The following is a 23,731-nucleotide window of genomic DNA, read 5'->3' as shown; positions in this document are numbered from 1 at the left end:
TGGAGGGGATGTCACTCACCCAGGTTTACAGACAAGGAAACGGAGGCTCAGAGGGGAGATGTATCCTGGTCAAGGTCAAAAGAGCCAAGGCAGCCCTGTCCTATCTGTCCTCTGACGTGTCTCAAGCCCCAGAGCCCAGCACCCTGCTCTGTGCACCAGAGGGGACTCCCATCTGCCTTGTTAGGAGGGAGATGAGTCTGAGTCAAGGGCAAGGCCAGGGAGGCACAAGAGGTGGTCAGGTGACCCAGAGAATTTTATCACCCCCTGGCCCTGCCTATGCCACCCTCGTCCCCTCCCTGCCAAACCCCAAGGCTTTGGCTACAACCTGCCCCACCTTTGTGTGACCCATGAGCCTCACCAGAAAGTTCCCTGCTGGCTGCCAGGCAGGTTTCAGCTCCTTTGACAGAGCTGCAAAGCTCCCATCGCAAATGTCAATTCTGGGCCATTTGCTTCGTAGATTTTAATGTTCCTGTTTCTCCTCAACATACTCAGCAAGGCAGCTCTTGCTTTTCAAAAGGGATGTGGCGTTTGATGATGTTTAAACCTACGTGAAATACAGCCAGGCAGCAATAATAAAACAGACGCAAGGCCTGCCGGCAGGGGGATGGCTGACAGCCGGGCCTCTCTCTTCCCACATGCTACGCGGCCACCGCAGCTAAGCTCCTATTTTTATGGCAAGTACAATGTCCGAAGGAGGAGGGGGGGGCAGTGATGCAGAGGAGGAGGGTGGGTACCGCTGTACAAGGACCACTTGTTGCCATTGGGAATGGGGTGCAGCCGATGGGATTTTAATGAACCGAAGCGGGGGATGCCAGCAGGCCATGTCCGCCTGTGCTTGCTGCCTCCCAGGCCCATTGTCAGACCCAGCATCACATCCCAGCACCTGTCCTCCCCCGGAGCTGCAGCCCAAGCTCCTGATCCCCAAGTCCTCACTGGCTTCTGACACTCCCACGTGGATATAAATAGCTGCGGTCCCTTCCCTGCCCGGTGTGCATGCAGCAGGAGTCTCCCCCAACAGCTGTGCCCACTGGGCAGCCTGCTTCCACCCAATGGTCCTTGGCTGTGATCAGTCATTAGTTCTCGTCCTTTTGTGTCCCTCCTGGGGAGCTACTGTGCAGACATCCTTGGGAGGCCCCCACCATGGAGGGGCACTGGCCATGTGCTGGCCCTGTCCAGGGAGGGAGACCTGGGATCACCAGACCGGCCCCTGCCCTCTAGGGGCTCCAGTCTAGCAGGTGGTGCACTGAGATACCTCACCAGTAAGAACAGTAGTTGTCACTGACTGAGCCCCTCCAGCGCACAAAGCATTACAGGCACTAACTCATTTTTCCCTGTTTATCCTCCCATGAGGTGCACATGTGGAAACTGAGGCCCAGAGATGCAGTTAGTGGAACCGGATTTCATCCCAACCTATTTGGTGAGCAGCCATGGCCCTAGCCTCCAGAGGCCTCTGAGGCCAACCCATGCTGCACGCCTGGGGGCCCTCCAGCCCAGGCTGGACCACATACCCACCCCTAGGACAGCCGCACCCTTCGCATAAGTGAGCAGTCGAGATTGCAGGGTAAGGGAGCCCTCAGCCCACAGGAAACATGGCTGCCAGCAGGGCCTGAGGAAGCATCAGTACAAATAATTTGCAAAATAAATAAATGAGCCCAAAAGGTGAGCTTCTGAAATGCATGAAGACCCCTAAGGAAGGGAGAGGGAGGGAGGGCTGGAGGCTGCAGGTGGCTTCGGCTCTGCCAGCTCGGGCTCAGCTGTGGCCATCGAGCTCTGACAGGGAGAGCATCAGTCAGCACCCCCACGGTGGGGAGGGGGAGCACCCCCTGCCCCGCCTTAATGGCCGGCGCCTAACAGGCTGTTCCCATGTGACACACACCATCCCCGACAGAAGGCAGAGAGGGATGCTGACAGCCCCGCCGCAGTGGGGAATGAGTGGGGCGAGCCCGCCTGCCCTGCATGCTCATGGTCAGGAGACCCCAAATCCAAAGGGCTGGCGGTCAGAAGAGGCCCTCCCTCAGCCTCTCTGGGCCCAGCAAGTGCTCAGCTCACCACAGGGAGGACAGGAAGGAGGTGCCCTCAGCATCCCCGTCCCCAGCCCAACCAAGCACTGGGCACGCAGCAGGCCCAGTTCCATGGGTCCGAGCACCCCACCACCACCCAGAGAAGCAGCAACAATCGCAGGCACAAAAGCTGGCATTTCTCGGGTTTCCTCTATCCCAGACGCTGTTTGCCCACCAATTGTCTTCTTGCAAACTCACAAGGACCTGGGATGTGGGTCTTTAGTGCACTCTTACCCCCGTTACAGATGAGAAAACTGAGGCTCAGGAAGGTGCAGGGACTTGCCTGAGGTCACACAGCTGGTGCCCAATGGAGCTGGGACTCATACCCAGGTGCAGTGTCCTGTGATGGAGACTCCAGGGCAGATGGGGCTGTCTGGAGTGGGAGGTGGGGAAACGAAGGCTGATCCTTCCACTCTCTTTTAGGTCATATTATGTCCTAGAGGCCACCCCAAGTTGGGCTCAGGCCTGGTCTCATCCAGGAGTCCCCAGAGTCAGGGTCTGATACATGTGTGAGCCCACTCGAAAGGACTGGAGACAGCAGATTCAACCCAACACTCCTGCAAACAGCACTGTCTACACAGAGCTAAGCGTTGAGAGGAAGGCAAGGGGCCCCTGGTTCCTGGGGGATCCCTGGCTTTCACGTGCTGCGCCAGACCCCCGTCACCTCCTAGGGACACAGGGTACCCACGCGTAAAATGGGCAGGCAAGCCACAGCCTCCTGTGGTGGCCTGAAGCCGGCTGGGCAGCCCTTTGACAAAGCGCTGGAGGATCATTCCGGGAGAGCGAGCCAAGGGCTGCAGATCCAGCCCTTTTCATGCTTGGCCAATTTAATGGTCCCCATTAATTTCAAAACACACACATTCCCACAAGCTCCGGCCTCCTCAGCTCAGTGCTCGGGGTGGAAAGCACGTCAGGGACACAGGCTGGCACACAGGCACGGGTGCTGAGGCCAGGCAGCCTCAAGGACGGGGGAGCTGGACAGAGCATACGCAGGCTGCTCAACAGGGGGCGGTGGGCAGCGGAGCCCACTGGCCTTTCCTAACCACGTGTCTGCTGTGATGGGAAGAAAAAGGCCCCGGAGAAAGGGCCCAGTGCTGGCAGTCAGGAAGGCCTGCTTTGCCACTTCCCTGCTGTGTGACCCTAAGCGAGTTGCCATCCCACTCTGGGCTTCAGATGCTCCCGTCTTCCCCTACAAGACTGCAAATGCCTTGGGGGCAGGCACGGGGTCACTGAGCCTCACAAGCAGTCTTCCACTGTCCTCGCCTGCACAATGCTTTTGTCCCTTCCAGCCCTGACTGCTATGACCAACCAAGAAGGGCTGGATGGGGTCTGGGCTGGGGCAGGAGGAGGGGGCCCAGATGGGGTCACTGGTTCATCCAGTCCCTCCCGCTGTCCGACCAACTCTCAAGGGCCTCTGATCACTCATTCATTCATTTATTGAGTCTCCCAGGACAAAGGGTCATCGGGTCCAGGGTCCACGGCCCACCTTCATGTTCCCTATAGAAGGATGGGAAGGATCTGGCTAATAAAGAGAGACTTGGCAGAAGACTGTAGGGCAGAAGGACCTTCCAGGATCCTCAAGTCCTGCACATTGGCCAGAGCTCGGCTCACTGGACCAGGCCCTGTGAGCCCTCGAGGGAATCTCAATAATTCAGGAGGGATTCATCATTTATGAATTTATGTAACCGCTTCTCGACCTTGTGGAAATGAGCCGCCTCCTCCAGCAGTGGTGGAAATCAGGCCTTGGCATTGTCTCCGGTGTCCTGGACTTTCTAACGTGGGGAGGGTGCCACCTGGACCCCAGGCCTCCCTGTCGGCCTCCCAATCCACTCTGCCCCTCATCCCAAGACTGGACCCAGAGGGAGCTTCTGAAAAAGCAAACTCGATTGCTTCCCTCTCAAACCCCAAGTTCTACAGATGAGGGTTTGATTCCTGGCTCAGCCCTTTACTCAGCAGTGTGGCCCCACACGTGCCTCAGTCTCCTCATCTGTAAACTGGGGGAAGAGTAGGGTGTGCCTCAGAAATGAGGTGATGTTCCCATGGGCAGCCCCCAGCCCAGAGGGAACACACATAACAAGCTCTCCCCAGAGGCAGGGCTCTGTAGGGGGTGCCCGGGGGCAGGAGCTGGAGGCCACCACAAGGCCTTGTGGGGCCAACAAACCTGGACCCATCTTTCCTGCATTGACCACCTACTGCGCCAAACACCCAACCCACTTGTCTATTTCCCTGTAGTGAGGACAGATGACAACACACTCGAAGTTTTAAACCAGAAAAGGGAACAAAGAGAAGGTATTCCCACTCACCCTAAAAAAATGGGTGATTTCCTGGAGACTCTGGAGCCTGGCAAACCTCCCTTCCCCGTGCCACTGCTGTTTACCTGTGTGGCCTTAGGTAAATTGCTTCAAGTCTCTGAGCCTGTTTCTCATTGACACCTTGGGGCTGATATAACACCAGGAGGCCAGGAGAGGTGGCGTGGGGTGTGAATACGGCCTAGACCTAGAGGGGGAACCTCAGCTCAGGGGGACTTCGGCTCATTCCAAGACCCCCAGAGCTTCTCCTGACTCCCACCTGCCTCACGTCTCCCTGCCAGCACTCTCCCTCTCTCCCCCTAGAATGTCCTTGTCCAACTACTGACTCAGCTCCCCACTTTTCAGCTCAGGTGCTGCCTCCTCCAGGCAGCCTTCCAGATTGCCTCCCACCCTTGCAGGTGCAACTCCCATCCCTCCTACACTCTGTTGTCCCTTTCCATTCATATGTTTCACTCTACATTTGGAAATTGAGGTTGAGTCTTTTGTAGTCCAGGGCCTACCACAATGCCTGGTGCACAATACACCCACCCGTACAGCTGCTAAATGAAGGGCCACACATGAGTTCGAATTCTGACTCAGTCACCTGCTGAGCTGGGGCATGGACTCTCTGCCTCTGAGCCTCAGTTTGATCACTGGAAATAGGGATCAGAATCCTGTCTGCCTGGCAGGGAAGCCAAGTGGTCAGCACGGAGACAGAGGTCTCAGCTGTGCTCCCCTGGGGCCAGGTCCCGTGAGTGAGGGCTCACAGGTTCCCGCCCACCCTCTCTGCCCACTGCAGAGAGGTTGCTGCTGAAGGCGGCTGTGGAGGCCCGGCAGGCAAGCCTCAGCAAACACATTTAAATCTGAAGTGACAGATAAAGCGATTTATGGCGACAGTTTAGCGTCAGATCACTTCCCACAAGGCAGTCAGCATCCCTCGGCCCTCCTGCCTGCTAGTCCATCAAGGCGGTCTCTAAATCACTGACTCGGAGCGGTGGCCCAGAGACAGTGAGGGGGCCAGGCTCTTCGGGCCCTCCGGGCAGCAGAAGGGGTGAAGCAAGGCTTGGGGAGAGAAGGGTGATCTAAGCAGCTGGCAGATTTTCACAAATCAAAGGCCCAAGACATAAGGAAACAGGGCTCCACTTCATGCCTTATTTTAAATAAATAAGCAGCTTAAAAATCTCCCTGTGAGGCCAGCTTGTCGCCGTGAAACACGACACCTGTTCTGCATGGTCCAGCCTGCATGCCTGGGCCCCTCAAAGGCTCCCCTGACCCTCCTTGCCTCCCGCCACCTCCTCGCAGAATTAATTGGTCCCTGAGGCGTCGCGTGGCACTTTGTTCAGACCTCGCTTCCAGTGCTGTGTCACATTATATCCTACTTAGTTGCTCTCATGCTGACTTCCTGATAGTAATTTACTGGGGGCTTGCTACGCGCCAGGCCTGGGCCCTGCACCGGACGGGCCTGAACTCACGCTATCCTCACACTCACCCTGGGGAGGGGACAACGATGCTCCATTTTTCAGATGGGGAAGAAGAGGCTTGGAGTGCTGGGATTTCGACCTGCCCTTGGCCTCTGTGCCCAAGGCCCCAAATTGCTGGCCTAGGGCAGTTTTATGGTGAAAGATTCTGTCTGTGTTTGCACAAAGCATCACATTCACCCCTGCTGTGTCCCATTAAGCCCTGAAGGCCAAAGCCGGCAGCAGGACCCTGGACTGGCCAAGAATGAGGGTCTTTCTTTGTACTGGGACATTTCCTGCCTGGGACTCAGCAGTCTGCTGTGAACTAGGGGCCCACAGGCACAGGCCTAGTAAGCTGGGAAACTCAGGGGCACGGAAGTGACCCAGTCAAGGTCATGCTGCCTCCCTCCGCTGACCCTCCACCCTGTGGCAAAGAGAAGACATTAACACTCCAGGAGACTTACTAGACCAGAGCTTTCTCTGGCAGAGATGCCAGGCATGGCTATCCCCAGACACAGCCAGGGGGACATGGGGCCAATCTGGAGAGGCAGGCACAGCCCCTTAGAATCTCCTGCTCCAGAATGGGGGCCTGCAGGGGCTCCCTGGCTGATCTCGCCAGCGTGGCAGCCCAATTTAATTAAGATGGATGCAGTGTGCCCCCATGGGCAGGAGCCGTGGCAGGCACAGATGGTGGGAGCCTGAAACTCTCCAGGCTCTGCCCGAGCAAGTGGCCTCGGTCAGCAGCCACTAGGGCGGGACCAAGGATGGCCCTGGGAGGCCTGCCCTTACCGAGGGCGGGAGGGGGTTTGGTCCTGTCCCCTGTGACCTCAAGCCCTGCCACCAGCCAGGCAAACACTCTTCTACTCTCTGCTCTAGCCTCACCTCCACATACCATATGACATACATCACACCACACACACATCACAGCCACACACACACCACATACACCCCCAATCACATCTCAATTACCAACAGAGTAGGGTAAAAATCAGTCCTGGACTTCAAATGCTAGGGGGACAGTTAGGAAACTCTGCTTTTCCAAAGTTGGGAGTGAGGCCATGCGTGGAGCCAATCTTTGGAGAGGGGAGGAGTGAGGGGGCAGGCAGGGAGGGCATGTGGCCCCTGCCTTCTATAAAGATCCCTAGGTCTTCTCCAGGGAGGGGAGAGCACCCACAGGGCAGAAGAATCCCCAAGCCACGGCTCTTCAGGATGGAGAGGGTTCTGAGGGTATCGACCCTTTCTCTCACCAGCCCTTCCCAGCCCCTCAGACTCCCCCTCCATGATCCCTGCAGCTGGAGCGAGGCCCAGGCAGGATGGCACCTTCCCTACTCCTCCCCATTTGGCCTCAGGCACAAAAAGAGACCCTCCCACCCCCAGAAAATCCAGATGCTCCACAGGGGACCTCAAGTCCCCAGCCCAGCCTGACTCCCACCACTTTCCATGGGCCACCAATCCCGCGCAGCCAACACTGCCCTTGGTTTCAAAAATAAAATTAAAAAAATTCCCACCCCGAGATAATTGCTCGCTCCTTTTCCCCATTGTGGTGGCTCCGCGGAAGGCGCTGGGAAGCAATTATTCACGGCTAATGATTATAATCAAGTCAAATAGAATTTAATGGACACGTATTCTCTTCCTGCTTGAAACTTTACATATGAATTAAGCACATATGGGTTTCACGAGGCACAGACCAGATTTATGCAGCCCCGAAAAGCCTCGCGTTGCCGCGACTTTTATTCCGCTAATAAACAGGCTGATTTACGGGCGCTGCTGGGCTCGGGAACCGCGATCTCTGCTGCCCCCTGGTGGGCGGCGGCCCCCGCTGCGCCAAGGCCGTGGGGACCCGGCGGGGAGGAGGCTGGAGGGTACCAAGCCCATCAAGGACCCGCGAGATCTGATCGGTGCTAAGGCCACCCAAACACCGGGGCTGGGCAAACCTGGAAGGAGGGTCTGCAGGGGATGCAGACTATATGGAAGCCCCACATCCAGGACCCGCCTCGGCCGTTTTCTGGGGTTCCAGGCCGGTTCTGAGTTCTCCCCATGAGACTCTTTCTCATACACCAAGAGGTATTGAGTAAACTGAGGCAGGCAGGGGGAGGCTTACACTGCTCATCTGTGGGAGAAGCCCAGCATCCCTTGGCATCCCTAGGACAGGGCTGATATCCAGAGTGACAACGGTGGCATCAGTTCCAGCACCAACAACAGCAGCAGGTGCTGAGGGCTCAGTTCGTGCCAGGCACTGCGTGAGCATCACAGTTTATGAGCATCAGCTTCTAATGCCCCCAACAAACCAGTAGGTGGGTTTTCCACCATCCCCATCACACAAGGAGGAAGCAGAGGCCCTAGGAGTTACATGGAGAAAGGGAGACCCCAGAGAGATGCAGCAAACACTGCCATCCCCAGTCCCGGCAAATCAAAAGAAGCCGGACCGAAGTCCTTTCCAGAGAGCACAGGAGGCTGACAGAGCCGCCACACTCTCAGGAAGAGCCATTAATCATGCCTGCAGCCGCACGTGTGACCTCCAGAGCCCCCACCCAACTCCATCTGCATCCCAGCCGACACCCTGCCTTGGTCCCCATACCTTGGCCAAACTGGCTAGGAAGGAACTGATAAGATGCCCCGTTTTTCCCTCTGACCACTTTGCAGCTCAACAAAAGGACCAGCAGGGTGCCTCCCACACCCTTGCCAGTGACTGACAGGGCTGGGACACCAGGCAGGGCAGCCTCATAGGTCTGCGGCACTGTCCCCTCAGCCGGGACCCCAAGGCTTGGTCCTTGCACCTAAGGCCAGTCCCTCCAGGGTCCAGGCATCAAGAAGACCCTTCTCCCCTGGGCCACTATGACATCTGCCAACCTAGCTTGACCTGTCTTAGCCCCATGTCTCCGCAGATGGAGACCTCACTGCCACCCACTGTCCTAGTGGCCCAAGGGAAACACAGCAGAAGAAGCGCCAGCAGAAACTCAAAGGTGACCTCACCTCCCTCCCCGCTCGGAGTCAGAACTCCTACAATCTTGTGCCTGGTCACCTGTGTACTGAGACAGGCAATGTTGGGGAAGGGAACACCCGTGTGACCACATAGTTCTGCGAACACCACTGGGGAGATATACAGCAATGCCACTGTCGGAAATGCAACCGAGACCACAGACCCAGAGAAGCCACCTCTCTCCAGGTATCCTGAGCCCAGTCACTGAGCGAGAACAGCATGGGCACCACCAAGACCCAGAGTCCCTTGGCCGCTCCACGCCCTGGCCAGCGCCAGGGTCAGACAACAGCTGCAAGCCCAAGGGTGAGATGAAGGAGATCTGAGATGCTCCTGGGGGTGCCTGAGACTGCGCAGGTGGGGAGGGGGCTCGCACAGTGGGGCTTCCCTATGAGTCAAATCACAAGATGAGAGGGTCTGCCCAGGTCTGCAAACCCTTCTCTAAGGAGGAGGCTCCTTCCTTCAATGCTTGGCAACCACTCACCCTTGATTCAGCCCCTACTCGCCCTTGTCTCATGAACCACCTGCGCACCTGCTAGACTTGACCCCCATCTTGACGCCACACTCCTAATCTCCAGCAGACAACTGCCTGGGAGGAGAGCAGCCAACTTCCTCCCTCTCCCAAGAGGGAAGAGAAGTAGCCGGTTCCTCGACTCATCACAATAAACTGCCAAGCCAGCAAGAGCCACAGCAGGAAGCTGAGCATGAGTGCAGGGGCCTCTGCCCCCACCCCTCCCCTGACATGCTCCCCCGACATCCTCGCCTGCCCCAGTCCGAAGTGGGAAGGGCTGGCAGGAGGCTGAGGAAGGAAAGCAGTGGTCAGGGGCATCTGCAGCCCCCAAGGGCGGACCACCCAGATCTGGCCTCCGCCTTCCTGGCAGGGCAGCTGGCACAATTCCAAATGCAATTCCTTCCCAGCCGCTAATGGGTCTCAGAACTTCGAGGCAGCTCGGCCAAGGCGCCCCCAACACGATGGGTCAGGGTTTCAAGGAGAGAGGAGTCTGCGCTGTTGACATGCTGGGCTCCCACGGCGCCAGCAGCCCATCCCCATCCAGCCACCCGAGCCTCACTGGAGCCAGGTGGCGTCCACTCATGCCTGGCATAGTGATGAGGCGGCCACCCTGGTCTCTGGCTCAGGCCAGCCAGAAGCCCCCACTCACCCGCATTGACGATGGCGTCCACCTCCAGCTTGGTGATGTCACCTCGGAACAGGGAGATTTTCTCATTGAGTTGCTTGTCTTTCTTGTACTTGGGCTCCTCCACCTTCACGGTCACTCCTGGAACAAGCAGAGGCTGGGGGTGGAGTCACAGGCCAGGCAAGCCCCCATCAACCGCTCTCTACCTCTGGAGGCAGCCTGCCACATGGAGACCAATGAACCCGGAATGACAGCCCACTCTGATTAAGCACCTACTATGTGGAGCACACCCTCATCTCCCTAAATCTTCACGACAATGTTACACTTGGGTACAGTATTAATGCCATCCACCCCCATTTTACAGACGAGGTAACGAGGCCCAGGGAGGTTAAGTGACTTGACCCGGGTTCCCCGTTACCAGGCATGCAATTTGCGGGGCCGAGATGCTCACCAGCACGCATGCTGCCGGCAGCTACACCACAGCGGCAAAACCAGCTCCAGCTGCCACGGGGTGGTGGGTCTAGGGCTCAGTTTCCCAACAATACAATGGGGATAAAAAGTGAATCTGCCTCAGGCTGTGTTAATAATTAAATGCGGTGATGCTGCAAAGTGCCCCACACCTAGCAAAAACCCAGTAAATGCTGCTGCCAGGTCTTGGCCTTGTCTGTACGATTCTCCCAAGACTTGGATCTGAAGGGGCCACCAGCAACCGGCCGGCTGGGCCTCCCCAGCCCAGGGCCTACCTTTTGCTGTCTCCTTCCATGTTGGGATCTTCTTCAGCCTGACAAAGTCCCGGCAGAAGTAATGTTCCTCCCGCTGCTTGTCACTCAGGCCTTTCAGAAAGGCTGCAGGGACAGGGCGGGGCGGGCAGGAAGGAGAGTCAGGTGGGCAGGGAGCTTCCCCACCGCCCACAGGACATTTGCCTCCTCCAAGGATGCAAACCTCCTTCCCACAGGCACATGAGGAGGGGGCCCAGCGGGAGGGGCCCTTAGAACATCTTGCCCCGCCCTCTTTGTTAGAAGGGGAAACGGAGGCCCACAGAGGTGGAGGGCGTCTGTCAGGCATCAGACCTGAGTTCAGAATTCAACTCTGCTACTTTCTAGTCGTGTCCGCACCTCTGGGTCCCTAATGCTTCATTTACAGAATGGGGATGAAGACAGCCCTTGCAGAATAATGTCAAGCTTATTCATACATGCTAAAGCCAGGCAGGCTGGTGGCACTGAATCAGTTATATCAATCAGTTACATCATCATCATCATTATTTGTAGGCTGCAGGACACAGGGAGCCAGGACAACGTCCTCCTCAACGAGCCACAGGGCCAGGCAGATCTGGTGCCTGTTTGTGATGTCGCCCCAGCTCTGGCAAAGGGTCCCCCACAGATAGATGCCCAGCTGGGGCCTCCCCCAGCACGAATCAAGGGAGCAGCTGGAACTGTCCCCATTTTACAGATGAGGGAACAGGTTCAGGGAGGTTAGGAGGCTACTCATGGTCCTGCAGTTGATAAGTGGGAAGCCTGGCCCCTCATCTGCTCACAGACTCTGGGTCCACCCAGGCTGGTTCCCTTGCTGGGGCCCCTGGTGGCACCAGGCAGGGAGCACGACCGGCTTAGAGGCATCTCTCCTAAGCCACGGTCGAGGCTCGTGGCTCGTGGGCTCCCCCTGCCGGCCTGAGGCCAGTTGCGCAGCCAGGCTCTCAGCCCAGCCTTGCCCCCTCCACCACACGCTCCCGAGAAAGAGCAGCCCCCAGTGATCACTAGGAGAGGGGACAACCAACACAAAGACCACAGACAAGATATTCAAACAGCGTCAGAAAGCGTGCAGAGGTGGGAGGGCAATTTGAGGGGGTGGCGGGAGAGGTAGGGTTAGCCTGCTGGAGCCTTCTGTGGAAAGGCTGCGAGGGGCAGGTATTCAAGAAACATGTGGGTCCCCTGTTGTCTTGCCAAAGTCAGTGCATCCAAGCCTCTGCTCCTAAGGATGTGTGAGGAGCCTGGAAAGGGCCCCATTCACACTCTGGCTCCACACAATGGTGAATTATTATAGAAGGCTTGTTCCACCCTGAATCTGCTTCAACTCCTGCTCAAAGCAGAACCACACTCTCCAGCAGCCACTTCCCCACCCGCTGCATAAACACCTACCACGTGCAGGTCCTGCTTTTGGTGCCTGAGATACAACCCCTAACAAGGCAGACGTGGTCCTTGCCCTTGCGAACTTACAAACCAGCAGGGGAGGCAAACTCACACTCAAGCAAGCAATCCAAACTTCAAGAAGGGCTATGGAAGGGACCTTCGGGGGCTGGGAGAGGCAGTATCAGGAACCCCAGTCCCGGGGGCTTGGCTGAGACTGGGAAGAGGAATGAGAAGTAGCTGGGCAGGGAAGGGTGTTCCACCAGCTGGAACAGTATGTTGGCTGAAATCCAGGGTGCAGGGCAGGGGTCAGGCACAGAGGAAAGTGACCCTGCCAGGGGCACCTGAATCAGATTTAAAATGTTTCCACCAGATAGAGATTAAAAATCACCCCCTCCCCACCTTCTCAAGGCTCTGCCCTCCCCATGATCTGAGAAACAGGCCAAGGGCTCGGACTTGAATGCTCCTCTCTTTGTGTGTTGAGGAGATGGTGGTGGGGGGAGGGTGCTGGCATTTGAAGGAACTGAAGTGCTTCTCCAAGCCTTGCTTGTCTCCTATAAAACAGGGATACGGAAGACTCTCTCACATTAAATGAGAAGCAGAACAGGCCTAGTTGGGCACAGAGCCAAGCACTCAGCTGCCGGCAGACGGTACCACCAAGCATAGGACAGGCCGGGCTCCACAGGCTGTGCCTCTCCCTGGTGGTTTGAATAGACCAGTCAGTTAACACTCACCCTCACCATGCATCAAGCCTGGGAGGCACCAGGGGTCTAACTGAGCAGAGGGGAGGCCGAGACTGCTTCCTGGAGGAGGCAACCCTAATGTCTCTGTTCTGCCCCAGAGCAGCAAATCACTAGAGAAAATCTCACAACCAGGCAGAGGCTTCCTCTAAATTCTTCACCTCCCCCAGGTGGTTACTCCATCTGCTGCTTGGGAAGTGGGTCCTCCCTCCCCCTTCTCCCTCTCCCAAGCCTACCCTGCTCATCCTCCAGGCCATCCAGCCATCAGATGCTGCCTCCTCTCCCAAGCCAGGAACCCCCACACACACCTTCCCACACCTCGTCCTCCTTCAGGTCACTGGCCACCAAGGTCCCTCCTCCCAGCCGAGGCCACAGGCTCCCCCTCCTGTCTGCCTGTCTGCCCTCAAATGCCCTCTCATGTACCCTGTTGTTTAGAACAAACCCTCCTTCGAACTCCGCATTCCACGCCCTGCAGCTGTGGCCTCATTTCTCTGCCTGCCCCCTCCACTGTCTCCACTCCTGGTCTCCACCTCCTCCCTCTCTTGCTCCCCTTAGCCTCACTTCTTCATCAAGGCCAAGGTCAGAGGCACTACACTAGCCACTTGACCCTATGAGGTGGTCCTTCCTGGCCTCCCGGGTGCACTCAGCACCCCCCGCTCCTTCTTCCTCACCAGGTCCCCATTTCTGGATCCCACACAGCTCACTGGTCCTCCTTCTCAGTCTCCTCACTGCCTCCCCCTTCCTTAATCTACACCTCTCTATGGGTTTTTGCATCAGTTCCACGCATTCAAAAACCCTCTGTGCTCATGATCCCAAGGCTGCACCTCCAGCCCCTTGTCTCTTCTGAGCATCTGCTCCCCAAGGCCTGTAGCCTGCTCTCATCCTCAGACTCCCTGTGTGCAAAACTGAACTTCCGGCTCCTTCCCCACAAAACATTCCTTTTTCACCCTTCCATCCTCCCTCCTTCTCAGTGAAGAGCCCTTTGCTAGGGTCTTTCTCTTATTCCCCCTTCCAACCATCTGTAGGCTGATTTATCCCCAGAACACAGAGAAACCAAGGCTTCTGCTCTATCATTGATCGTTCCCTAGACCCTTCTGGAAGCCCCCCACTTCCAGGTGGACTCCCTGTGTCTATCCTATGGTCTGCTCCTAACACAGCAGCCCAGAGACCTTAGGAACGGAAGTCAGAAACTCTCTGTGTAAAGCTCAGTTCAAACTCTAAGTCCTTACCTGGGCCCACATGAGAGCCTGCCTCTCTCCCAACCTCCTCGTGTGCTGCCCTCATGGCAACGGCCACATCACTCTGCCTCCTCCCCCTCCACCTTTCAGTTCCCCCAATAGCCAGGCTGTTTCCTGCCTCAGGGTCTTTGTACCTGCTGTGCCTCCTGCCTGGTCTTCCTTGACAGTCCCCTCCTCGTGGCCCTTCCCACCTCCCAGAGTAGCTGCCTCCCCGACCATCTATGCTTTATTCCTTACTTGACCTTGGCACACAGGGATCTGCCGTGTTTATGTTGGATTCCTGGCACCTGGCACAGCATAAGGCATGTGTGAGTGTCCCTGGGCGTCTGTGGGATGAATCAATGAACCAAGGAGCTGAGACCTGAAGGTTGACAGCAAGTTTGCTAAGAGAACAGGGTCTTCTGGGTGGAGGGAACAGCGCATGCAAAAGCCCTGGGGTTGGAGAGAGCACTGTGGTGGGGAAACGGAAAGAAACCAAATGGTTGGACAGGAGAGCAAAAGCAAGGCGGTAGCAGCCTCTCCGGCTTGTCTGAGGCATGTGCTGGGGCAATGTGCCAGCCCAGGACCAGGCCACAGCTGTGATTTTGATTCTGCTCTCGCTCCTCAGTCCCACTAGGTTTGGGCTCATGAGCTCCCAGCATCACGTTCACAGGCAAGGTGCCCGCCCTCTCAGCCTCAGCTTTCTCATCTCGACAATAAGGGTAAGACAGGCCTTCCCTGGCACCCAAGCTTGCTGCGAAAGAAAATATTTTATAAACTGTCAAGAGCAATATACACACCAGATACACTCGCTCCTTCCTGTGAGTGAAATAAGGCCCAAAGAGAGCAAATGAAAACGAAACTTAGGAAGGGAAACATTATTTTTCCAACTTGGGGCATAGCAGGTGGAGGAGCTTTTTAAGTTATTTGGGTCCCCATATTTGTCATCTTGCCCAATTGTGAGTTCAGACATCCCCCCTCCGAGGCCTCAGCGTGCCCCAGGGCAGGTACTCACAGCAGGCTGGACCTGTGGCCAGACAGTGAATGCACCTGCTGTGACACTGGAGGGATGGGTCAGCCAGGCCCCAGACCCACCCCATAGGAATCCAATGAGGGGAGCCCTTCTGGCTGGGGCAGGCCCCCCATGGACCCAGACTGGGACGCCCAGAGATGACTCAGGTACCTTAGCAGACACCATTTGGCTGATGCCACCACCTTGCTTGCTTAACAAAAAAATGAAAAACCATCCCTGGCCACAGGCAAGCAAAAGGAAGTCGGGGCGGGACCCAGCCCAAGGCTCTCTCCTGCACCGACCTCCCTGTATCCATGTACTGGTCTGAGTGGCCCAGCCTACCCGGCCCCCTCTCTCCAGCAAAGTCCAAAAGACAGCTCCACTCCCTGGAGACGGCAAAGGAAGACTGCCAGAGCCCCGGGCTCTTCCACCAGCTGTGACTTGGGGACACCCATCAGCCTGCCCTTCCAGCCTACGGTCCCCAAGTGCACACCTCACGAGGCCAGCATGCGGGGTGTCGTGTCCTCATCTCCAGAACAACACTGCGACCTGGCTGGCCCCCGAGGAGCTATGTGCTGCACTGATATGATTTATGGGAAAGGAGGAGCCAGCCGAGCAACCGAGCACAGTCTTCACGGCCTCAGCATCAAGAGCGGAGGAGCAGCAGGACCCGTAAGCCAGGCATATGCCCCACGCGTTCATAACACGCTCCACCTCCCTCTGCCAGAAGGCCGGGTGCAGACTTAAAGCACAAGTGAGTTTTATTTTTCTTATAAAAGATGTACAACATACATTTTAATCCTCTTTCATTTTTGGAGAGGCGAGAGTATTTCACAGCCCAGTGAGACAGGTGCTGTAAAAGACGTTTGCAGTAAATTTTGATGGGGAGGCCTGACCCCGGACGAAGCTTTCAGCGGCTCCTGGGCATGAAAGCTGGGCTGGAGGAAGCAGGCTGCGCCAGGACCATAAAGAGCAGTGGGCGAACGGGAATTCAATGATGTGTTTTAAGAAGTGTCTTTATGGCACTTTGCAAGACGGCACGGAGGGAGGCTCCTCTTCTGGAGGAGGCCAGGTAGGCAGAGCTGATGCCCTGGGAACATGGCGGCAGGGGCATTCATCACCTGGGCTCACCATCCCCCAGGAGCAAGGACTCATCAAAGCCCACAGCACAGGAGACAGCACGAGGAGCTTTTCTGCTCTCCCCAGGCCTCCTCACCTCCACTGCACTGGGATGTGCCAAGGTTGCTTCCCCAGAAGACAGGTGGGAGAACCCCCCCCAACCCGCTGCCCCTATTCCCAGGTGTGCCTGGAAAATTTCCCGGTTCGGCAATCAAATCAGATAAATTATCCGCTGAGTGAAGTCCCACAGGGATTGAAATCAGTCCTCCTCCTGCCCCGTGCAAACAGACTGGAACACAGGAGCCCTATCCTGAGCCACCGGGGGAGGAAATAGGGCTCAGAACACGTGGGTCTGGGCTCCAGCATTTGAGACCACGAGGGAGACAAGTTTACAGGAGCCAAGTGTCCCCACAGCCAGAAGAGAGCAGAGAGAGGAGACAGGCCTGAGGGTGACAAGGACCTTTGGCCCCCTTTGGCCCCCTTGTACAAAATTTCTGATGTGCTCCCAGCACAACATACAAATCAGGTGCTGCTTGTCCCATTTTACAGATGAGGAAACTGAGGTTCCAGGAGTGTGGAAGCAGTGGTGCCAGGGCTTGCCATGTCTGATGACACCAATGCCCATTCTCTTTCTAGCACACAGCTCTGCCCCTACTGCTGGTCAGAAGGACGATCTGCGCCCTTCTCCTGGAGGCCAGGCCCCTCCTATGGGGACAAAGCCCCCAGATACCCCAGTGCTTGACCTTAAGTCCCCTCATGCCCAATTCCTTACGGCAGAACTGTTTCCAATGTGGGGCTAACGGGTATAGCTTAGTGGTAGAGCATGTGCTAGGTGTGCATGAGGTCCTGGGTTCAATCCCCAGTGCCTCCATTAAGGGAAAAAAATAAAATAAAATAAAATAAAAATCAAACAGTATGTTAAAAAAAAAAAAAAAAGACTGAATGTCTCCTAACCAGGAAGGTCCAGCCTGATGGTATTTACTTACATAGAGGGATGGTATTTACTTACATGGGCCAGCAGAAGTGGGCAGTTGGGAGGAGAGTATGGCTCAGTGGTAGAGCTCATGCTTAGCATGCACAAGGTCCTGGGTTCAATGCCCAGTACCTCCACTAAAAACCAACCAACCAACAAACAAACCTAATTACCTCCCCCCAAAAAGAAAAAGAAGTGGGCATTCAGCTTGAAGATGGAAAAAAGGAATGCCCAGAGCCCAGGCAGAATTTGGCCATCTGTCCAGAAGACTCACTGGCCGTGGACTGAGGCATCCTGCACCCGGGGCCAGGAGCAGACACTCAACAGGTGCAGTACATGGACTGAAATACCAAGCAACGGCCCGGGAGAAGGGCATCCTTGGTGGGTAGGTGCACCCCTGTCAGGGAAGCTTGTCCAGCCTGCCCCAAATCATTCACCCAGCTCCCCAGCTGAGAACACATGCTACTGAGCAAACTTGAGACTATGATTTGGCTTCCACATGGTTTTTCTACAGGGAATACAGGGAGAGAAGATCCTGCCCAGGCACAGGTGAGCTTCCAGACTTACTGCTATAATATTTCCTTACCGTGAACTGTACCTCAACCTTCTGAACTATACCTCAGTCTCTTGTGAGTTTGGTTACTATGTGTCAGTCTTTGAAAGAGGATCATCTCATGTACAGACAGGCATTTAGGGGCCTGTGTCGGTATATCCCTAAGAAAAAGATGAGCACATGTCCATCAAAGACATGTACAAAGATATTCAGAGCAGCTTTATTCCCAACAGTCCCCAACCAGAAACCAAACGCCCATCACCAGGAGACTGGGTATACAAACTGTGGTACATCCATACCATGTAATATCACACAACAATAAAAAAAAGCAAACTGTCAGTACAGCCAATAATGTGGACAAATCACACAGATGTTAAGTAAAAAGAACTGGATGTGCTGTATGCCTCTGGTGATATGAAGTTTAAGAAAAAGAAAATAGATAGGAGAGTGATTAGCTGTAAGGGATACTGATTGGAAAGGGGCTAAGAGGAACCTTCTGGGGTGATGGCAATGTTCTCCATAAGTCAGATACTTAGGTAAAAGTACACTGACTGTACACTTAAGGTCTGTACATGGAGTGTACTTCACTGTACAATATAACTCAGTGGAATGTGTAAATTGTAACAAAGAAAAAGTTTGAGGGGTCTTCAAGGATCAAAGTTTGGACCCAAATTAGAGGCAGAGTCCAGCTGGGGCAGCCTCCCAATGTGGTGGTCTTAAAAATATGTCCCAGATTCTTTGATCCTCTTTCCTTCCAAAGGCAGAAACCAATTTCCCTCCTCTTGAATATGGTCTGGACGCTGTGACTTCATTCCAAACCCTGAATAAAGCAGAAGAGACACGGTGGGACTCTGCCCCATGTCACAAAAAGGCACTGTGGCTGTCGGCTTGGTCTCCTCAGGCGCCTGCTCTAGGGTCACGTGCTGGGGGATGTCAGCTGCCATGTCAGGAAGACACTCAAGCAGCCCCGAGGTGAGGAACTGAGACCTTTAGCCAACAGCCATCTGGGCAGGGCTCACTCTAGCCCTCACGTGTCCTAGTGACCTCCCGAGAAACCCCGAGCCTGACCCCCCAGCTAAGCTTCTCCCAGCTTCCCAACACTTCAAGACTGTGAGATAATACAAATGTTTGCTGTTTTAAGCCACTAAGTGTTGGGGTAATTTGGAACCATGCAGCAGTAGATAACTAAACACAGAGATCTCTCTGTGTCTCGCCCCTACAAGCTACCATCTAATGGTTGCTGGGGGCTTCACACCTAGTGCTGGGGTTCCTGGGGCCAGCCCTCCAACACTGCCCCCTGACTGGACACTACAGCTCAGGCGGCCCCATCTGCCGTGGCTTCTTCACAGCATTCACCTTTATACGGCATTGTCTCACTGCCTTGATCACATTCTCTACTGTTTGTTCCCCCTAAGTTCCGTGAAGGCAGGGCCCTTGACTATCTCCCCTGCACCCTAACAGTGCTGGCTACACAGAAGGACTGAATGAATGAATGGAAATCCCAGCTCCTAGCAGAGAGACACCACAGCAGCCTGGGAATCCCTGGCACCTCAGCCTCCTGAGGTCTGGAAGTTTTCAGAGGAACCAAGGAATGGGAGGGGGCGAAGAGCTGGGTCCTAGAAAAAGCGGCAGTTCGGGGAACAGGTGCCTGGGCCCCTGGCCTCCCCAGCTCTCTTTCCCACCTCCCTGGGTCGCTGTTCTCTGACAGAGAAGGGAAAGCAGGCCCCCTTGTGGGGACAGTCCCCTTGCCAGGGGGCGGCCCCCTACTGCTCGCCCTGACCAGTGTTCCAGGGCCAGGGCCAAGGGATGACGAGCACTCCTTGTGCTCCCGGAGCAGTCAAGTGCTTCCTGCCGGCGCTTTAAGATCCCAGCGAAGGCAACGCAATTCATGACAGGGTAAGTGATCTTAAACTCTACCTCCAATCCCGAGAGGATGCCTTCCTTTTACCCCCAACCACAGCCCGCCTGCAGGCCTGCCTTCCCAGCCCCATTGGCCAAACCCACTCCACCACACAGGCCCAGCCAATGAGCTACAAACCCTGCCCTTTTGAAAGAGGATCCAGCGGGGAATGATCACAAGAGCTCAGGGAGCAGGCCCTGAAGGGCAGGGGCAGCTGGATGGACAGCAGGGCTATTTGGGGCTCTACAGGTCAGGTTGCCTGCCTTCCCTGCTCTGTTCTGGGCTCAGAGTTCAGCCCTGAGACTCATGCCCACCAGGACTCACCCCCTGCCCTGGAGTGGGAGAAAATGGCTTGATTCCTGTGGATTGGGGGTGGTGGGGTGTCACTGTTCTCAGAGACACAGTGCCCCATCTCTGTCCCACCACCCAGTTCCTGCCCTGTGTCCCCTAGGAATGAGGCAGAGACTGCTTACAAGTGGCCAGAGGCCAGTGATAAGGGCAAAAGGGCATGAGACCACATGCCCAGAGAGGCAGGCCCCTGGGGGTAGGAATGGGTTGGAGGTGGAATGGGCCTGCCCAGGGAGGCCAGTCTTTGTGACTATTTGACCCCACCAGGTGGGACACCAGCCCCAGAGCTGTCCCCTTAGCCCATTCCCTGCCACTCTGCTTAAAAACCCACCACTTGAGAAACCAAATAACGCAAAGCTTGGGGAGTTCAGAGCCTAATGTCAGATATGAAGCAAACTCCCAGTGACCTTGGGCTGTTCAGTTCAGGCGCTGGGCCTCAGTTTCCCCCCTACACAACAGAGTAAGGAGGTAGATCGTAGATCATCTCTGGGGGAGCCCTGTGATCCATTCCAGTGGGTGAGGCCACACTCCTCACACTGCCCACGACCCGGGGACCTGGACCTGGTCTGGGGTGAAGTGGTTTATGGCGCTGGGCACATGGGGGCGTGGCTGCGAATGGGGGTGGTCCATATAGGGTACATGGAGCCTCAACTTCCCCAGGTCTCTGGGGTGGAGGAGGCTGCTGGTGGGGTGTCCAGCTGGAGAAGGCCCACGTAGGGTCTCCCTCGCCTCTCGCGCCCCCCTCCTGCTTACACTTACATTTTGCCTCCTTCCAGTCGGTGGAGGTGCTCAGGTCCACCTTCGCCGCCATGGCCAGGGGGGCCCAGATGCGCACCCCGGCTCTCCGCCCCACCGCCGCCGCCCCCCAAGTCCCAACTCCCGCTGGGGTCCTCGTACGGGGGTCGTAAGCGCCCAAAGACGCCGGGGAACCGCAAGCACTACTGCGGGTCCGCGTGGCACCCGCCAAGGGGCCGGGCCAGGGGCGCGGGTCGCAGAGCAGCTGCCCCGCCGCGCGCAGCTGTGCCAGGCGGCCGGACACTCGGCTCTGCAGAGACATGAGCGGGCGGCGCGGGGCGGCTTCCCCGCCCACTTGGACTCTATTTACGGTGCTCGGGGAGTCTCTCCCTTATTTACTCGGGGACCTAGTGGCGCGTGCCAGCCCGCGGCGACCTTCTCGGAGCCAGCGGGCCGCGCGGCCAGAAAACCCGGGCGCGCCGCTGGGCACCCTGGAACTTGTAGTCCGGGCGCTGGATGGGCCCCCGCACTCGTATACAAACGTGCGCGACCCGCCCGGGTCTGCGGGGATCGAGCCGCGCGGGAGCTAGGCTGTCGGGGGGTCGCGCGGCTGCAGTGCGCCTTCCCACCGGACGGGCTCAGTCGCCGCCAACTTCCTGGTTGGAGGCGCCTCCAGCCCCCGACATGGGTTGGGAGCCCCCCACCCTCCCTGCAGCCCCGGCTCCGCCTCCGCCCCTCCGGCCCCGCGCTCATTACAGAGCCGGGCGCGGCTCCCTGAGGATCACCCGGACCCCACCCCACCTTCAGACCCTGGGAGCCGCGGATCCCCGCCGGGCGTGGGGAGGTGACGAGTGGCCGGAACGGGTACGTCCGGTTGGGCGACTTTCCCCAGGCCGCTGAGCCGCTGCCTCTCAGACCCCCGGGGGCGGGCGGGGCCGCGGCTGGAACCGAATCTAGAGCAACTGGGGAGGCAAAGGTGGAAATCGTGGAATTTGAAGGCAGAAAACTGGAGTTCCAAGTGGCACACTCGGGTGGAAGAATTGGGGTGATTTTTTCCTAATACTTTTCCTAATTTTTTACAAGGACTACGAAGATGGATTTTTTAATCTAAATATTTTAATGTCTTCCTTCCTATATCAATTTCTTATTTGATAAATATAAGAGTGGATATTTTTATAACCTGGGATAAGGAGCCAGGGTACCAAAAAAGGATTTAGTACTAGCTTTGCTGTTCTTACTCTGGTACACTGTCCCCTTGGAACTTGCTTCTGGAGCTGTAAATTAGGAAGACAGCACTCAGGTTGGGCTGGCTCAGACTTGCCCCGGTGCTGCAGGCCTCTCTGGGGCTGAGTTTGGCAATAACCCTCCACAAGGCTGTAGGGAGGCTACCTGTGGACGCAGCTAGCACCACTACGGTGCCCAGGAGAGCAGCAGCGGCACACCTGCAGACTGGGTGACAGATGGTGATCGGCCCTGGGCGTAAGGTGGAGAGGGGAGATCAGAAGCCAGCGGGACAGGAAGGAAGGGCCAGTGGCCCCCAACATTCCGGGACCACCACCAAGGCCCGTGCCCTTTCCTGAAAAGATCAGAGAGATGAGTTCAGTAGTCAGGCCCCCAGGCCTGAGGTCACCTCACCACTTTCCTCTTCTCCAATAACTCAACAGTGCAAGAAGGGTCTTGCCAACTGCATCCAGGACAGCAACTCTTCACAGGATAGTAGGTACCAGCTGGTGCTGAGCTCTACATCCATTTGCTCTGTTTCCATTAACTCGGAAGAGGCAGCACTGCCCCAGGTCACAGATGAGCAGCCTGGACTGGCCCAAAGTCAACGTGACCTGTGGGGAGTCAGAACCCAGGCTTGGGTCCAGGTTGTTTGGTTCCCATCTGTAGTCTAGAAAGTGATTACGCAGATGTCACTGATTCAGGCAATGTAGCATGGGGGTGACCCTGTGTATTAGTTTCCTATTGTTGCTATAACAAATTCCCACAAATTTAGCAGCTTAAAGAACAAACAAAATTCATTTTCTTAAAGTTCTATAGGATAGAAGTCTGACATGGGTCTCATTGGGCTAAAATCAAGGTGTCAGCACCAGCTTCCAGAGACCACCCACATTCCTTGGCTCATGGCCCCCTTCCTCCATCTGCAAAGCCAGCAATATTGCATCTTTCCTACCAGTCTTCCCTGGGGGCCTTTCCCCCTGACTCTCTTCTGCTTCCTTCTTCCATTGTCAGGGGCCCCTTGACTATATTTAACTCACCAGGACAATCTCCCCATTTAAAGTCAGCTGATTAGCAACCTTAATTCCATCTGCAACCTTAATACCCCTTCTCCATGTAGGGTAACATATTCACAGGCTGCAGGGATTAGGATGTGGACATCTTTAGAGGCCATTATTCTGCTTACTACACCCTTCCCAGGAAAGTCTGGGGACAAGGACATAAGGAGATGCAGAGGACCCAGACATAGAAAGTCTCAGTGCCTATCAGGAGGCTGCCTTCTGCACAGAGCCTGAAATCCATGTCCCCCACATCCAGGTCATTGAACCCCCAGATACCCCGGGCATCTGAAATAGCCCTTCTGTTTCTTTTTGTGGGGACTCAGCTCTGTTCTCACATGGCAGACAGATGAGACAAGGTCCCAGCCAATAGCCCACCAGGGTCTGGCCTAAGAGAGGCCTGGGCCCCACAGAGGGATGGATGGGTCTAGGCAGGGAAGTGTGAGTTTCACTGGGCAAGACTGGACCTCTTCACAGAGTTTCAGCTGGACCTTTTGGAAAAGGTAAAATTTTGCCAGGTACCAAAGATGTGTGTATGTGTCAGGGGCATTCCAGACTGAAGCAAAGGCATAGCAGTCTGTGGAATGAGTCTTCTGGTGGGACTGTAATACCCTGTGTTGTCTGTTGAGGATTTTTAATGTTGGAGATGGGCTTTCATGCAGAGAAAAGCTACCTACTGCTGCTTGTATTTAAATTAATACTGTATTTATTAAACTTATAAATTAAAAAAGAACTAGCTTTTCTTAAACATCCAAATACAACTTGCAAATCTAGTTTTCTATTTATAAATCTAACTTTTGTATAAAAATAAGAACAA

General features: G+C 55.9%; 1 protein-coding gene across 2 annotated transcripts in view; it reads right to left on the bottom strand.

Moving 5' to 3' along the window:
• Positions 1-21,238, bottom strand: part of MACROD1 (mono-ADP ribosylhydrolase 1) — a 143,664-nt gene extending 122,426 nt beyond the window's left edge. Inside the window, exons 1-3 of one of the 2 annotated variants that reach the window (XM_074371842.1) lie at positions 20,663-21,238; positions 10,662-10,763; positions 9,943-10,059 (exon numbers count right to left, since the gene is read on the bottom strand). In XM_074371842.1, coding sequence (XP_074227943.1) covers positions 9,943-10,059; positions 10,662-10,763; positions 20,663-20,960 — 517 coding nt within the window. In that variant the 5' untranslated portion in view covers positions 20,961-21,238. The remainder of the gene's footprint in view (positions 1-9,942; positions 10,060-10,661; positions 10,764-20,662) is intronic. The other variant, XM_074371841.1, reaches the window with a different exon arrangement.
• Positions 21,239-23,731: the final 2,493 nt, after the last annotated feature.

This window comes from Camelus bactrianus, chromosome 10 (genome assembly GCF_048773025.1).
Source record: "Camelus bactrianus isolate YW-2024 breed Bactrian camel chromosome 10, ASM4877302v1, whole genome shotgun sequence".
Classification (NCBI taxonomy): domain Eukaryota; kingdom Metazoa; phylum Chordata; class Mammalia; order Artiodactyla; family Camelidae; genus Camelus; species Camelus bactrianus.
Note: the sequence above shows the minus strand (reverse complement) of the source record. Positions and strands in the feature narration are given on the sequence as shown.